Below are 15,480 nucleotides of genomic sequence, written 5' to 3' on the forward strand. Positions count from 1 at the left end.
ATGAGGAAAGAGCAATAGAATGTAAATTGAGACTAATAAAACTCTTATTGATTAACCTGCAACCAAGAAATGATGGCTGTTATCTGACTTGAGTTAATGCATTGACAGAACTGAGCCCTTGGCTTGGACTAAGTTGTTAAATTTGGCCTCATTTTCTAACCAAGTTTGACACCCCTGACTCAGAGTATGTGCTGTAAATTATTCTCAACTACTACCACACCATATTTAGCTCAACATCTGTAAAACTGACAATGTTTGCTAAGCTTAATTAACTATGGCATCTGTCTTGAATCAGGGTGATTTCAAAATGTAGTCAAGAGGTTATCCCCAATGATACCTTTGTCAAAGGTTCATGGAAATATGTCCAGTGGTTCATGAGATATTTTGCTAACAGACAGAAACACAATCGCACACAAACAGAAGCAAAAACGTTTTGTTATATTTTAACAGTTTATTAGGAGGGAACAGGAGAGCAAAATTAAGATGTACTTGATGACCTGGAAACTCCTGACTTTTCTTAATAGTACCTAAACACATCAGGTTGTATCATAGTGTAGCTACATGCCTCTTCCTGTTGAAGTTAGTGATTTGGTGTAACTTAATAAGTATTTAACGTCCAAGAAAACATGTCAACAGAACTAAAACAATCATAAATTGACACTATGGATTACTTTTTTATCTGAGTCATCACTAGTTTATTTCTAAAGTGAATTTCTATCAAATGAAAGCTTCTTTCCTCATATCATCCTCTCTGTAATGGGAATTTATTATTTATTGATCTGCTTCCTGATACATTACAAAATGTATGAATTATGCTACCGTATTTTTCGGACTATAAGGCGCACTTAAAATCCTTTAATTTTCTCAAAACTCGACAGTGAGCCTCATAATCTGGTTTCCTCATCGACAGTCATGTCAAACTGGTTCAAAACCAACAAAGTCCAGGTATATAATCCAACAATTTTCAGTCAGGTCATTTGGACAGTTTCTTTTTTTTTTTTGTGCTGAAACGTTTCACCTTCTCTTACACTTGTATTTATATGTTGTCATAGAGCTGGACAATAATTCGATATCAATATATATCGCGATATACTTTTATTCAATAACGGTGATATGAGTTTTAAGCACATTTTCGATATTTTGATGTGATTACAGCGTTTCACTGACACATTTCTTTTTCTGTTCGGGTTGAAGCGGCCGCTTCAGTTTCAACCCGAACAGAAAAAGCCATGACACAACAACGTAAGTACAGGTTTCAGTCCGCTGCGAAATGTGACGGAGAGTCGTACCAACTAGCGGTGGGAACATCTAACTTGTTCCATCTGAAGAGTTTCCACTCGATAGAATATACTGAGAGTCAGAGGATGAAGCACAATAAAAGTTTGAGCCAAAGTGTCCCTGAAACAACTCCCCCAGCTGTATCAATAGAGACACAGCAAACTGCATGGGTTAGGATATGTTGTTTAAAGTTACAGCTATTAATATTGACAAAGTTGAGTTTTATGTTTGACGGTGATTTCAAATTTCTTTTGAAGGTTAAATACAAATAAAAGGTGAACATTAATTTATTTGTACAGTTTGTACAGTTTTTCTGAGACATATCGTTTATATCGATATCGAATTCTATCGTTATCAACCGGCATTACGAAATATATCGCGATAAAAGTTTTGGCCATATCGTCCAGCCCTATGTTGTGATGTACTGTAAGAAAAGTAATACAATGTTTTCATTTTTGATATTTGCAAATGAGTCCTCGTGGCTCAATGGGACTAACCTGTTTAAATAAAGGTTGAATGAATTGTTGATGGGGATATCTGTAAGAAGACAGAGCTCAGGCTTCATCGTCTTCTTTATTTTTGTTACATTTTGATTTATTTTTCAGGAATCTTTGAGACGTTTACCTCCAGTGGCTCCTCTCTGTCTGGGCTCGCAGCTGTGGTAACCATACCATACCATTTTATTTAAAACAGCGACAAGGCCAACCAAAGTGCTGTACAGACAGAACAACAGGTAACACACAAAGCAAAATACAAAATGAAGTAAATCAGTAATATAGACATAAAAACGATGCAAATAATGACGACTAACCAGTGTGGAGCATACAGGATCAAACACAAAAAAACATTTTGCTAACACTGGAGGCACGGTGGCACAGTTGATAAAGCTGCCAACTCTCAGCAAAAAGGTTGTCGGATTGAAACCCGGCTCTGGACCCCTCTCTGTGGAGTTTGCATGTTCTCTCCGTGCATGTGTGGGTTTTCTCCAGGTACTCCGGTTTCCTCCCACAGACCAAAAACATGCATGTTAGGCTGATTGGTAACTCTAAATTGTCTCTAGGTGTGAGTGAGAGAGTGAACGTTTGTTTGTCTCGTTTGTCTCTATGTGTCCCTGTGATGGACTGGAGACCTGTCCAGAGTGTCCACCGCCTCTCACACAGTGATGACTGGATATAGGCACCAGTGACCCCTGCGACCCGAAAAGGAAGAATCGTGTAAAGATAATGGATGGATGAAGCTGGTACACTGAGGAGGGTGGATGAAGGAGATTCCTACAGAATGAACCGACTTTGGATCGAGTTAGAATCGGATCAGAACCGGGGCAGGGAAACCATTAGAAGTTCTGTACTCGTAATGTTTTTTTGCTTCCTGTATTCTGTTTCTCCACGCAGCTTCATGTTCTTAACTTTGATTAAATCTACCTGATTGTTTGTGAATCAGTTTTTTCTACGACACCATCCCTCTCTCTCTCTCGGACACACACACACATTCACACATGCATAGATATAATGACAAAGAGTGGGTAGCATGCATTTTTTTTTCATCTCAAAAGTCAACACCTATGAGTTTTAGGAGGACGACAATGAAAAATGTATGTCTGGGAGTGAAAAGGCAGACCTGCTGCTGGAGCCTTCGACACAGTAAATAGATAATGTGAAACAGTGTGAAGACACTAAAATGGTGTCAGAGTGAAAGGTGAGAGTAATTTCATCTTCTCTTCAAATGCTTTCAACAAAGATAGAAAGGCAGACAGATGGGTGGTGTGTGAAGGTGTGGCACACACACACACACACACACACACACACACACACACACACACACACACACACACACACACACACACACACACTGATCTATGCAGCATCTGAGCAGAGGTGAGAAAACAGAAAGTGGGCCTGCTGCATCAAAAACAAACTTCCAGGACGGAGGCTGCAGATCACCTGAGGCTCTTATCTCGGCGACGCCTCTGGGTGTGACGGCTTTAATGTGCCAAAATAAAACGGCGGCTCGCATTCTGCTGCCGGAGCGTGCTCCAGGAGAAACGACACCTGGTGAGGGAAGTGGCCGATGCTATTCATGGAAGTGTTTTTTATTTTTATTTTTTTATTATTTTAATGGCTCTATTTTTTTTTTTTTTTTTTTTTGCCACAGTTTTCTTCCACTTAGATCAGCTGAAAAAAAAAACAAGACGACGCAAAAATGTTACTGGACATTAAAGATGGCTGGCAAAGCGTCATGCATAAAGAACTGGGTTAAGTGGCACTTGCAAATGGTTTTCTTTGATTACTTTAAGCCAAAGAATTGAAATGTAATGGTTTTCCGCCACATACCTCCTATGTCTGGTACTCCAAAGTAAATAAAACAGACATTGTGGTGTATTTTTTTTATTTTAATTTTTAAAAATAGACCAGAACCAGTGAATGTGCTCCTGTTGTGGCAGTAAAAGGACACACAAAGGAATTAGGTGGGTGTATTATTAGGCGTTTGTTCCAGAGGCTGCTGTAAGGCTTTGCGGCTGATGATCAGAGCTGATGCTCGGATGCGGGAATCTCTCTGCTCCCTGTTCTGCTTCAGCCTCCGGAGCACAGGTGCGGTGACGCTCTCTCCGGCCCAGGGACCGGCGCCTGCTGCTGGGCCACACTGCTGCCCTGGTTGGGGATCTGACCAAGAAATCAGCACATATTCATCTTAGGCACGGGTCTAAAAGATGAGAACTACAGGAAGCTCTGGCACGGTTAGGTCAGAATAAAAAGGTTTGTTCGGATTTTGAATATTCTTGGCCTGAGACTGATCTGACGGTTGCTATGAATTCATATTCTTATGTATTTATTACAGAAGGAACATCACAAGGATCACATTTCTATATTTATAGATCTGTTGAAACGTTTATGATAATCAGCTGTATAAACTGAAGCAAAAGTAAGCTGTAATACAAGAAATGAGGAAATAAAAAAGTAGAGATGACATAATGCTGTGTTCTTGCATGTCTCATTTATTGTAAATTGATTTTTTTTTTTTGGGGGGGGTGTTAGAAATTTAAAATATTTCCTCTCTATATATTATTTTCTTGGTACCTTGGTTTTCTATCTTTTAAAGCAATACTTTAAATCTTTTGACATATATGGTTTAGAGGGGGCAACATGGTGGTGCAACTGGTAGAGCTGCTGCCTCTCAGCGAGCAGGTCCCTGGTTCAAACCCCGGTCCAGGGGCCTTTCAGGGTGGAGCTTGCATGTTCGTCGCCTGCTGCTCTGAGGACACCAGAGGGCATGAGCACCTGCACAGCAGCTGATTGGACACCTGGAGTATAAAGAGCAGCAGATCCTGGTGCTGGAGCATTGAGCCTGCTATGGTTTTAGTGCCTCTGTTGTATCACTGCTGTCTAAGTAAGACTGACCTGTTCACTCTTACTTTTCAGTGAACCTTTTGTGAACCTTCTGAGTCCTAGACCTTTTTGAGAGATGCACCTGGAATCCTCTGGAGTCTCCTCAGCTGCCTTCCTGCGCTTTCCTGCCACATGCACTAACTTTCGTCAGAGAGTAAGCCCAAACCCATCCTGCCTGCATTACCCCTCTTGGAGAAACATCTACTAACCATTGCCCTTATTTCCCCAGGGATCCTGAGCACTGTTAATAAATTCACTTTAACCTATTTTTGGTCCTGGAGTTTGTTTACCTCAGTCTTTGCTTATGGGTATCCGACAAACAGAATAATTTTGAGTGGCTGCAAATACTTCATTGTGTACAACAAGGGGGGAAACTCCTAAAGGGAGGGGAGGAGAGAACGGGGAGGAAGGGAAACAAAGTCTCCCCTCAACCAGTCTGAGCGCTGTCGAGATTCGACGCAGCCACACAAATTTATAGACAATCCAGAATTCACCAGCCAAACAGCAAAATAACCAGTTGTCATCATGAATCCAATTTATTTCCGTCGAGGTAAGAGGGTCCTCCTTATTCCCTGACTCCTGTTGGGAGAAGTTGATCAATTTTGTTGAGAGACCAGCTGATCCGTCGAATTAAGAGGTATAAAGAAAAAAGAGAGGCTTTTTAAGGGTTCACAGGACAAAAGAGTGAAAGCAGGGAAGCGGGTGGGGGTGGGGGTGGGGGAACCATGGAGACACGTCTGGTTTCACCGGAGGACAGAGAGAAAAAAAAAAAGATGTGTACATTATTGGATTTATAATAACTGGATTTTTGATTTTTGGAATTGGCGTTTATCAAGGATATCAACAAATTAAGAAGATGTAGTCAGCAGTTTCGGCCGTGATAAAGCTGCCAGCCTTATGTGAAGGATTAATCCGTACCTTGAGCTTTCAGACTCGTATGCATAACGTGTTCAACCGCAAGCTGGACACTATTTCTGAGAATCGTAGGCCACTTGCAGCTCGTGGAACTCGCCGGCATGAAGGATTCAATCTTGGAGAAAGCTAAATCGAGCACGGACCGGGCAGAATGTCCACAAATCTGGCTGTTTGGATTCACCATTGAGTGTAACAGCAGAACTTGAAGGCAGACAGAAAACAGAGTCTGGAGGCCCAAACAGTTGTTTATTAGTTTGGCCTCCTCGCTGGCCTTGGACAGGTCAACTTATCTCAAATTGCTCCTGGAGGATACATAAACTATAAGCTCTGCCTGCCCCGGCCTTCCCTCCCGAGGATATCTGAGGCCTTATCAGAACCATGATGTGCTGATAGACACTGTACCATCTTATCAGAACTTTGGAACTTTCTGGAGTGTTTATGGATAACTCACTGCCTTTGTCATCCTCTTTGCATAAATGTATTATGATGTCAGTGTATGCTGCTGCTTTATGTTTCCAGGACTTTTTTTTTTTTTGCATCTTTCAAACTGTTTCCCAGCCAGGACAAGGTGTGAGACGTGATTTTTTTTTTTTGGCTTCCCCACCCTCGTGTTCTCTTTTTTCATCTGCTTGTATGTTGTATGTAATCAGGACTCTCTTGTAAATTAGTCTTTGAGGCTCAGTGGGAACTAACCTGTAAAAGGCCTAATAATAATAATAATGTTTTATTTTTTTGCTAATTTCTTTTTTTTTTTTTTGTAAACTTTTCTGCAGTTGAGCAAGAAATGTCTTAATTCATAAAGTTATCCAATTGTATTATTTTAAATTTGTCTCTCCAGGCAAACACATTTGAAGGTTCTTTTTCATTGGTCAGGAGAGAAGACAGAGGCTCTCCAGGATTGGTTTATTTAATAACTGACAGGAAAATGAACCAATCACAATGTTGGTGTAGAGTGGGTGGGACCAAAACACGTGGCTCTGAGTGTTCAGCCCTGCAGGTGTTTTCTTTTTTTAGTTTTTTGGGTTTTGTTCAAATGAAAGTCAAGAGCAGAGGAAAATGTATTTTCTGCAGTAGCTTTAACAAAACAATCCACGTACCACAAGTTTGAGTTGAGGACAATGCGTCCTGATTTCCCCCCATCACTCTTCGTCTTCTCTGGAGCACCATCAAGAGCTCAGCCTCCCCAACGTTTCTGCTGATTCCCCTCCTGGAGGGCTCTCTGCGGTGCTGTTGGCGCTTAATGTTGTCCTTCAGAGTAAAATGGAAAACACGGATCAAAACAATCCTAAAAATTTCAACGCTGTTTTGTCTTTATAATGGGAGAAGTGTTTTATAAAAATTACCAAAACTCCCTTTAACTCCATGATGGCAGATTTTCTGTTTTCACTTCTCTGGTCCTGTAGCGGGGTTTGGTCATTGAAAAATTATTGTTTCATTAGAAAATTATCAAAATTTGAGTTTATAAAATAAAAAAATAAAAAATGGGAATAGATCAAGAACTGACCTTCCAGGAGTTTTCGTCTTCCTGCAAATGAAGAAGTGTCAATAATCAGGCAAAGTACATCGATTGGAAGTTTTTTTTTTTTTTTTTTTAAGGTCACTTCATTTGGATAATTTCAACAGATTAATGTGTACATTGTGAGATACAGACACTCCTTTATTACCTGAATGTGTTTAATAGGCCTCAAGACAATGCCTTTCTTTATTCTCTCCATCATTTCATCTACAGCTTTTGTCTTAATGTCTAATAACGGTGCTGGCTCTTCAAGAAATAAAAAAATAAAAATAAATAAAAGTGAACATGTAAGACTAAAGTACAGGAATATACAAATAAAAGTAAAAGCGTATCTCAATAAAGCGTCAAACAAGCCAATCAAAGCATTTGGAAATTAATTATTTTCATGAAAATAAATAGAACTGCAGTACTTCAGTTTGTAATTTCCAGGAAAATGTATAATTATTGTGAGGCAATTAAAAAAGTTGAAAAGAAACTGACGGTGTTGATCAACACTGACTCCACCTCTCCTCCTGCTCTTGAGGAACTCCTGTATACTATGAACAAACACACACACACAAAAAGATGTTCTTTTCTCAACTTGTGAAGCATAACAAGTTCATAAAATGGTGTATAAAAGCAAAGTATAAAGGTATGTTTGTGACTTTATTTTTTTTTTTCTGGTCAGAATGGAAGAAGAAAAAGTCTGAAAAGAAGCCTTTGAATGGAAAATGAAACTATTTTCTGTTACTTGACAACAGGAGTTGTTGTTGGTGGTGGAGGCGGTGGAGGAGGTGGAGGAGGTGGAGTAGGAGTGGGTTCTTTCACCAGTTCATCAGCTTCATCCTTCTTGCTCAGTGTTTCTTGTAACTGTTTTACTACAAAGAGAAACAGTGGGGAAAATACAGAGGTGGACAAATACAAGGGTGTGAATACTCTTAAAGGTACTGTCGCAGTTTTGCGTATCTTCCACGTTGAAATAAGTGGCTGTAAGTAAAGAACGCCACAGTATTGCCTCTTTACATGTATTTACATACACACGTATAGGTTACAACAGATTTATTGGGTAACACTTTACAATAAGGTACACAAAATTTGCTTAACTACTAGGGAACGCCTAAGGAACAAATCAGGAGTTAATGGGTATTTAACCAGTACTTACTGGGGAACACACAGCCAAGCCTTATTAGGGGACTACTGATTTGTTACCACAGAAACAGAGGAGAAATTATCCACGTGGGTTCTGAATAAACCCTGCACCAGTGAGGTCACAGCTCGTAATTGTCCAAAACCTGTTTGCTAGTGATTACTGATTTTATTGCCCATTAGCTCCTGATTCGTTCCTCTTTAGTTTCCTTGATAACTACCCATTAGTTCTTAATTAGTTCCTCTTAATTTACTAGGTAACAAGTAGTCCCTTAATAAGGCTTGGCTGTGTGTTCCCCAGTAAGTACTGGTTATTTACTTATTTAGCTCCTGATTTGTTTCTCTTTGGTTTCCATGTTAACTACCCATTAGTTCCTGATTAGTTCCTCTTCGTTTCACATGTAACTAACCAGTAGTCCCCTAATAAGGCTGGGCTGTGTGTTTCCCAGTAAGTACTGGTTAACTACCTATTAACTCCTGATTTGTTCCTGATTCGTTCCTGAGGTGTTCTCTAGTAGTTAATCAAATGTTGTGTACCTAATTGTAAAGTGTTACCATTTATTGTTCACAGCAAAAAAAATGGGAGCTACCAATGTAGCATATTGAAAATAGATCTCACAACATACACTTTAATGAAAGTTGCATGGTGACACAGCATTACACAATCTAATGCTACACTCTGTGCACTGCCACAGTTTTATGGTGTACTTGTGGTTCTAATATGTGACGCGTCATGTCCAACCGAGGACTTGGTTGTGAGATAGGGTAGATGACCTGACTGAGAATTATTGGATTTGATACCTGGATGATTGAGCATGAACTTTGTTGTTAAGATAGGGTAGGACAAAACAGCCAGCTACAGAGCATAGAGAAAAATTTGTGACCTTTGGATTTTGTCAGAGATGTTGAATGTGGTTACTGAGCCAATCCTGGGGGTGGACTGGCCATCAGGAGCACTGGGACTTTTCCTGATGGCCTGGATCATTTTCTGGTTTCCCAGTGATTCAGGTCACACTTGAATATTTTAAATAAACAATCCATGCTGCTCACTCTGGCATCCGCCTCACTGAAGCTCCCACAGCAGCGATGGGGAAAGACAGGCCACACCACCTGCCCCCTTCCTTTCTTTATCTGAGGATGTATGTCACAGCAGAGTAACAGGTTGTGCACCCGCCTGTTGTGTGTGTCTGTTCTGCTGTGACTGACAGCCTCAGAAAGAGAAAGGAGGGGGCCCCTCTGTGATCACTGAGCGGGCCAGGCCACCGGGAAATGTCCCGGTGTTCCTGATGGCCAGTCTGCCCCTTAGCAGAATGCTCTGGTTGGTTGCCTTCCATCAATCAGCCAATCATGTGTCGTATACAATGTTATGTTGAAAACCTGCAAAAGAATGAGTCTGTGAAAGTCAAACCACGACGTATCAAGGGACTATTGTAAATACATTTCTTATGTGTCCTTTGAAGGAAGTCACCGAAATATAATCTTATAGAATGTTTCATGTACTTTTCTGAGTACCGTAGTATCAACTGTAGTGAACTTGACCTGATGTCAAATCAATGACCTTAGGATCATATGGTCAGAAACTGTCATTTCATTGATCTGCATCCAGAAATACAGTTTGACCCATCCTGAGACTTTCTTTCTTGAATTAATCAAGTAGAAAAGACAATTCTCTGAGATCATTACTATTTTACAAATGTTTTGATAATCAAATTGTGTTAGTTCAAACAATGTTTACAGGTTGAAGTGAACTACTCATTTTTATTTACTTAAACAGTAGTAATGATTTTTATTCCTCATTCAAAGAAGAAATCAGGGTAATATGCATTTCTTGATTTTTCTGTCTTCAATGAGCAAATTTGTAAGTGTGTTAAAGTTCGAGCTTCGGTCAACTAAAAAGTTTACTGAAAAGAAATGTCATGTTTAACTTTTACAGCAAGATACAGGAGAGGTGGCACCACGAAGTCTGGTTTTTCCATGATATCTTTCTGTCTGTTCTTAAACAATCCTTGACTTTCCATAACACCTTACATCACAAACCACACCTCTGTTCTGGTCCATCCACGAATCAGAAAGCTCTCAAATGAACCGGAAGTATAGCCCGTTTAAATGTGGCAACTTCCCAGTTCAACGGTAGAGTTTTGAGAGTTTTGAGAGTTTTGAGAGTTTTGAGAGTTCCAGGAGAGTTCCAGGAGAGTTCCAGAAGAGTTCAGAGTTCTTGGAATCCAGAATGCAGAGCGTTTGGGAATTCATGAATGCAAAACGCAGGCATTCATGGATGCTGCTAAACCAAACAAGCTGAACCAGAGACGATTTTGGGAATTATAACTTCTGTTTGGATAACCTCGCACGACTCTCGAGGTATTTTAGCTGTTCTCAACGGAGACGCTGAAAGTGGCTGGAAGTAGGACTTCACGCCGACCTGATCTATCTTCAGAAAGGTAAAGTCGACCTTCACCCAAAAGTGTACTGTTTGGGACAAGCTGATTTCCAAAGAGCGTGCTGTTCTGGTTAAAACAGATAAATTCCCTCACACATCTCTCTGTAAGATAAATCTCAATTTTCCATCTTCAAACTCTCCTTTCTGCTAGAAAATTAATCCAGATGTTTTCATTAATGTCTGTGGTGAAGCAACGGAAAACCATGGCCGTATGGTTTTCCTGGTTGTAAGCTGATTAACTGATTATGTTGTTATTTTCATATTTTGCCAAATTAATGTAAATGTTTGATGTTAATCTTTGATTCTGTAAATAAATGACCGCATTCATTTTGATGGGTCAAAGATAAATAACGTTTCTCGTTACATTTTTGTTAAATTCAATGCACGCATGTTACACAGTCCAGAAAAATGAAGAACCCGTTTAATGTATGAATATATCTCAGTATATGTCATACTACATCTGGTGGCCCGTGACGGTTCATAAATGACTGTGTATTCGTGTAAAGATTGATTTTACATGTTGGCATAAAAAATAACAGAGTGTTTGCTGTGCTGGAACGCAGCGTGCTGGAGCTGCGCGCTTGGCTGAAACGCTACATGTTTACGCTGGCGATGTTTTGAAGCTGAACTTGTGAGCCAAAGAGTTCTTTTAAAGCTGAAATTGTACGCCTGTTATGTGTAACTAAAGCTGGCTTTGAGCTGTGGGAACGCTTTATTCTGTTTAAACTGGTCCAAACGGACAGAGGTTCGGTTCTGGTACCGGCTCGGTTCTGAAAAAGTTCGAACGAGTTGTTTAAATAGCTAGAAAAACGTTTTTGAGACCGGGGCGCCGACTCCCTGCAGCTGGGAGCTTATCGTTACATCTTTTAACAGAAAAAAGTGCATTTTGACAGTTTAAAAGACAAAAAGTTGACGGACTTGTTCAGATAAATCTAACATGCTAGTTGGGAAAAACGCTGCGTGATTGGTTGAAAAAGACCGTGTGTAACGTTTTGATTGGCTGACAGACGTGTCAGTAGTGACTAACTCTGACGTGTCAGGTCGTGTTGCTCTGTCATTGAACGATTCAGTCACGTGACCCGGAAATGAAAACTCGTTTTCTTAGGGAAATAAAATCTGCTTTTTAAAGCTGAAAAACGCTTTAAAGTTGATTCTGATATGATGCTCCGTGTCTTCGAAGCATAATTGTTGAAATTTCGCCGCGTTTGAGTTTAAAATCCGTCATTAAATGATGTTTTTGAACAACGCTAGTGATGCTAATTTTAAGCTAACAGCTAACGACCGGATGAGTGACGTGTCACGTCACTTCCTCCATGTCAGAAATGAGCTCGGTTGCAACCGGAGCCTTCACTGTGCTTAAAATCACTAAATAAAACTTGCCATATGTCCCAGAAAACTCATGTTTCATGCAACAAAGTCGTGCTTGGTGAAAGAACGCCGCTTTTACGCTTCAATACCGTTCAGAAATGTTGATTTTAACCGAGTTTAGCCGAAGCTAACTTTAAGCTAAGCGGCTAAAAACAGGATGTCAACCGAACGTCATAGGAAGTCGTCATAGACTCCTGCTGGTAGAAAGCTAAACACTGCCCCCTCCTGGGAAACTTGAGATCACAGTTTCACTTCAGATTTAGGTATTTTAGTGAAATTAAACGTTTTTTTTTTTCTGTAAGGCATTTTTGAGTTAATAAACGTTCCTCAAAGCTGAATAATCACTGTTATCTTGCATTTAAAAAGTAATTAAGGTATTTATGCAAAAAAGGCATTTACCAGGACATTTTCATTCACTGAACTCCTCAAACAAGGAGGTACAAAATGAAAAATTAGAAACTTTTTAAAAGATACGGTTCAAATATTCACAGAGTTGAAAAGTTTACTCATTTGCTAAAAGATAATGCACGTTTAATTGCTAAATCACTAAATAAGAGTAAATATATCAGGAAAAAGAGACTTTTCTGATTTTATTTACCACCTAAACAATTACATCTCCTATTTAATTTTAAATAGAAGATTGGCAGGAGAAAGGAGTACAGTTTTTCTGAAAAAAGCCTGATTATTCCTCATCATCAATTTTCTTTTTTCTTTTCACCACTTGGTTCTATGAGTAACTGTTAAATAGCAAATTTCTGGAACAGAACGGTTTAAAAAGTGTCTTTAAACTGATTTGCTGTGAGACTTTTTAGAAAAATTGCAGGTTTATTAAAAATTCAGTGCTTTAGAGTAAAATACACTAAAAAGAGCTTGGTAACTAGTATCTGTTAAGAAATAAGCACATAAAAAGTAACACTGCCATAGAAGCATTTACTTAAATATTCATGAATTGGGGTAAAACCTACAGAAAGGTACCCACATTTGACTAAGTTGACTTATAACAGTACCTTTGTGTAAACCCAAAGCTAAAATAGTGTGAAAACTCAATGACAACTTGAATAAAAATATTTACCTGTAAAATATCTGAAGCTTGCAACTGTTTTTAACAGATAAAGTGCTACACAGTGAAAAACATGACAGGTGTGTTAGAAAAAGACTTTGATCCTTATGGGATGACGGACTGTTTAGAGAATGCGTTAGCGCTGCTGACAGCGTCCTTACATCCATATATAAAACAGGCGGAGAGCATGAACCCAAAAGAGTTAGTGGACAATCTGATGGAGGTTGCAAAGAGTGTTACCTCTACAGAAATTAAAATGTCAAGCTATGAAAAGCTGGCTAAAATTGCAATTTTGCTGAAAGAATCATTCTATACGGTTGTTGAGAAAGCTGATTACCTTGCAATAAGGTTAGACAGTGAAAAAGAGGTGGTTCAGAAAATTGAAGAACACTTCCTTCAATTTAAAAGTGAACACGAAGTCCTCACAAAAAAACATTCTGAACAGATGTTTCAATCACAGCAAAATGCAAATGCAGAAATTGATTCGCTGAATAGCAAAATAGATGTGCTTAACAAAGATCTGGAAGAACTCAGAATGGATAAACACACATTACTGGAGCTATGTATGCGTTTAAAAAGTGATTATCATACATCACAGGAACGTTTAAAAGCATGTGAGGAGAAGCTAAGAGCAGCAACAGATAAAAGTAATGACGAGGGGCGAGATTGTCTGGAATCCAGAGAAGACCTTGAACAGTGTCGGGATAATACACCAAAACCTCCAAAAATCTTTTACAGACCTGGTGCTTTTAGACTCATCCAACCACCCTCACCTAAAGTGGTAGGAACAGACCTGAACAGGTCTCCTCCACCAAACATGCAACAGAGTGCATGGCAACTTCCTCTTTCAATGGATGTTCTGCTAAAACTCTCAAAATATGTACAACGCTTTGTACCTGGACCGATGGGTTCAACTGGAACAAAAGCGTACCTGAAAGATCTCGAATTCAGATTGAAGGATTATCCTAATGCTACGGTTGAGGATAAGATCAGTCTGATACGGCTCACTTCGGACAGAGAGGTATTCACCTTCATCGAGCGTCTACCTGATGCAACGAGAAAGGATTACAACCTTCTGTGTGAAGCTTTGATCAGAGAGTACGACCCCTGCACGGGACCTGCTGGTTTCCCAGCCGCTGACAAGGTCAAGCAGGGAAAGAATGAACATCCAAAGATTTATTACAAAAGAATCTTCCAAGCTTATTTTGGTTACAGAAATGAAACCGGAATGGAGGAAGAAGAAAATTTTAAATATGTTTTCAGCAAAAATCTCCACACTGACATACGCATGTCAGTACAAATTATGGCAAATTTCAGAGAAAAATCCATAAATGAGATTAAACAGTGTGCTATGAATGTGTTCGAGGCACGTTCTCATGCTAAGATGCCCATAGAGGTGTTTCCTGGTATAAAGGTTAAACCCCACTCCCTAGAAATGGAAGGAAGGCGCGCGTTGACACCTCCTCCTAAAACAGGCGAGAAAAGGCAGTATTTTCAAACTAACAAACCACGTGATGAAGGTGCACGCTGGGACAAAAAGGCTCCTCTTTCAGAGGATGAACGTGCTTATCGTATATGGGGCATGCCAAGGACGCAAAAATATGGGATCCAAGAGGACCCATATTATCAGGGGATGTCCAAAGAGGAACCCCCAAAAGACGTACCTAACCCTCCCCCACCTCGGACGAAACGAACCGAGGTGATAAAATCACAAAGGTCCCAGGAACAAAGCCCTAAACCTCTGAGCTCGGAGGAGACAGAGGAAATACAAAGGTTTTCAGACACTTTGACACACGCTGAAATGGGAACCCAACCAGGAGCACTGTGTAGTGATGCGATCGCTACTAACTCGGAAGGCGCAAATGACAACATTACAGATGTCGGTGAAACACACCAAGACATTGCTGTTGTTGCCTCCAACAACCCCTCATCGGACGAAGGGGGGGTAAACTCACACACAAACGATGATGAGTCATCGCAAACTGAAAACTCAGACCCTGATTTTCATGATTTTGAACTAGGCATTCCAGTTCTGGGAGGACTCCCAGATAACCTGGTACCGAGTCAAGAAGCTGGGCCAGTATGTTTCACGAAACCATCACAGGCCATCGCTCTTTTCTCAACCAATGACGTCGACCAAGGACCACAAACCTATGGTGCCTTGCCCATAGACAGGTTCGACGACTCAGAAAAGGATTCGTTGGAGCTCCCCATGGAGCAAGAACCCTTACCAGTCTCATCACAGATTGAACAGGTGGTCGCCCAAGCCGACACTCTGACATCTGATGAAGAAAGAGACAAACCTCGGCAAGTTCTTTTAAAATATGAAAAGTCACTTTCAACTGACCCAGACATCATCCAACTTCAGAAGTTGGATGATCCTGCAATTAACTCGATG

General features: G+C 40.1%; 1 protein-coding gene across 1 annotated transcript in view; it reads right to left on the reverse strand.

The window, feature by feature from the left end:
* Positions 1-3,738: 3,738 nt before the first annotated feature.
* shtn2 (shootin 2) overlaps positions 3,739-15,480 on the reverse strand; it is a 42,095-nt gene continuing 30,353 nt past the window's right edge. The window contains exons 10-16 of the mRNA XM_037676739.1: positions 7,823-7,949; positions 7,573-7,628; positions 7,241-7,338; positions 7,081-7,101; positions 6,920-6,973; positions 6,674-6,824; positions 3,739-3,938 (exon numbers count right to left, since the gene is read on the reverse strand). Of these exons, the coding sequence (XP_037532667.1) occupies positions 3,739-3,938; positions 6,674-6,824; positions 6,920-6,973; positions 7,081-7,101; positions 7,241-7,338; positions 7,573-7,628; positions 7,823-7,949 (707 nt within the window). The remainder of the gene's footprint in view (positions 3,939-6,673; positions 6,825-6,919; positions 6,974-7,080; positions 7,102-7,240; positions 7,339-7,572; positions 7,629-7,822; positions 7,950-15,480) is intronic.

The sequence above is a fragment of the Nematolebias whitei genome, chromosome 1 (genome assembly GCF_014905685.2).
Source record: "Nematolebias whitei isolate Nwh7 chromosome 1, NemWhi1, whole genome shotgun sequence".
NCBI classification, from domain to species: Eukaryota; Metazoa; Chordata; class Actinopteri; order Cyprinodontiformes; family Rivulidae; genus Nematolebias; species Nematolebias whitei.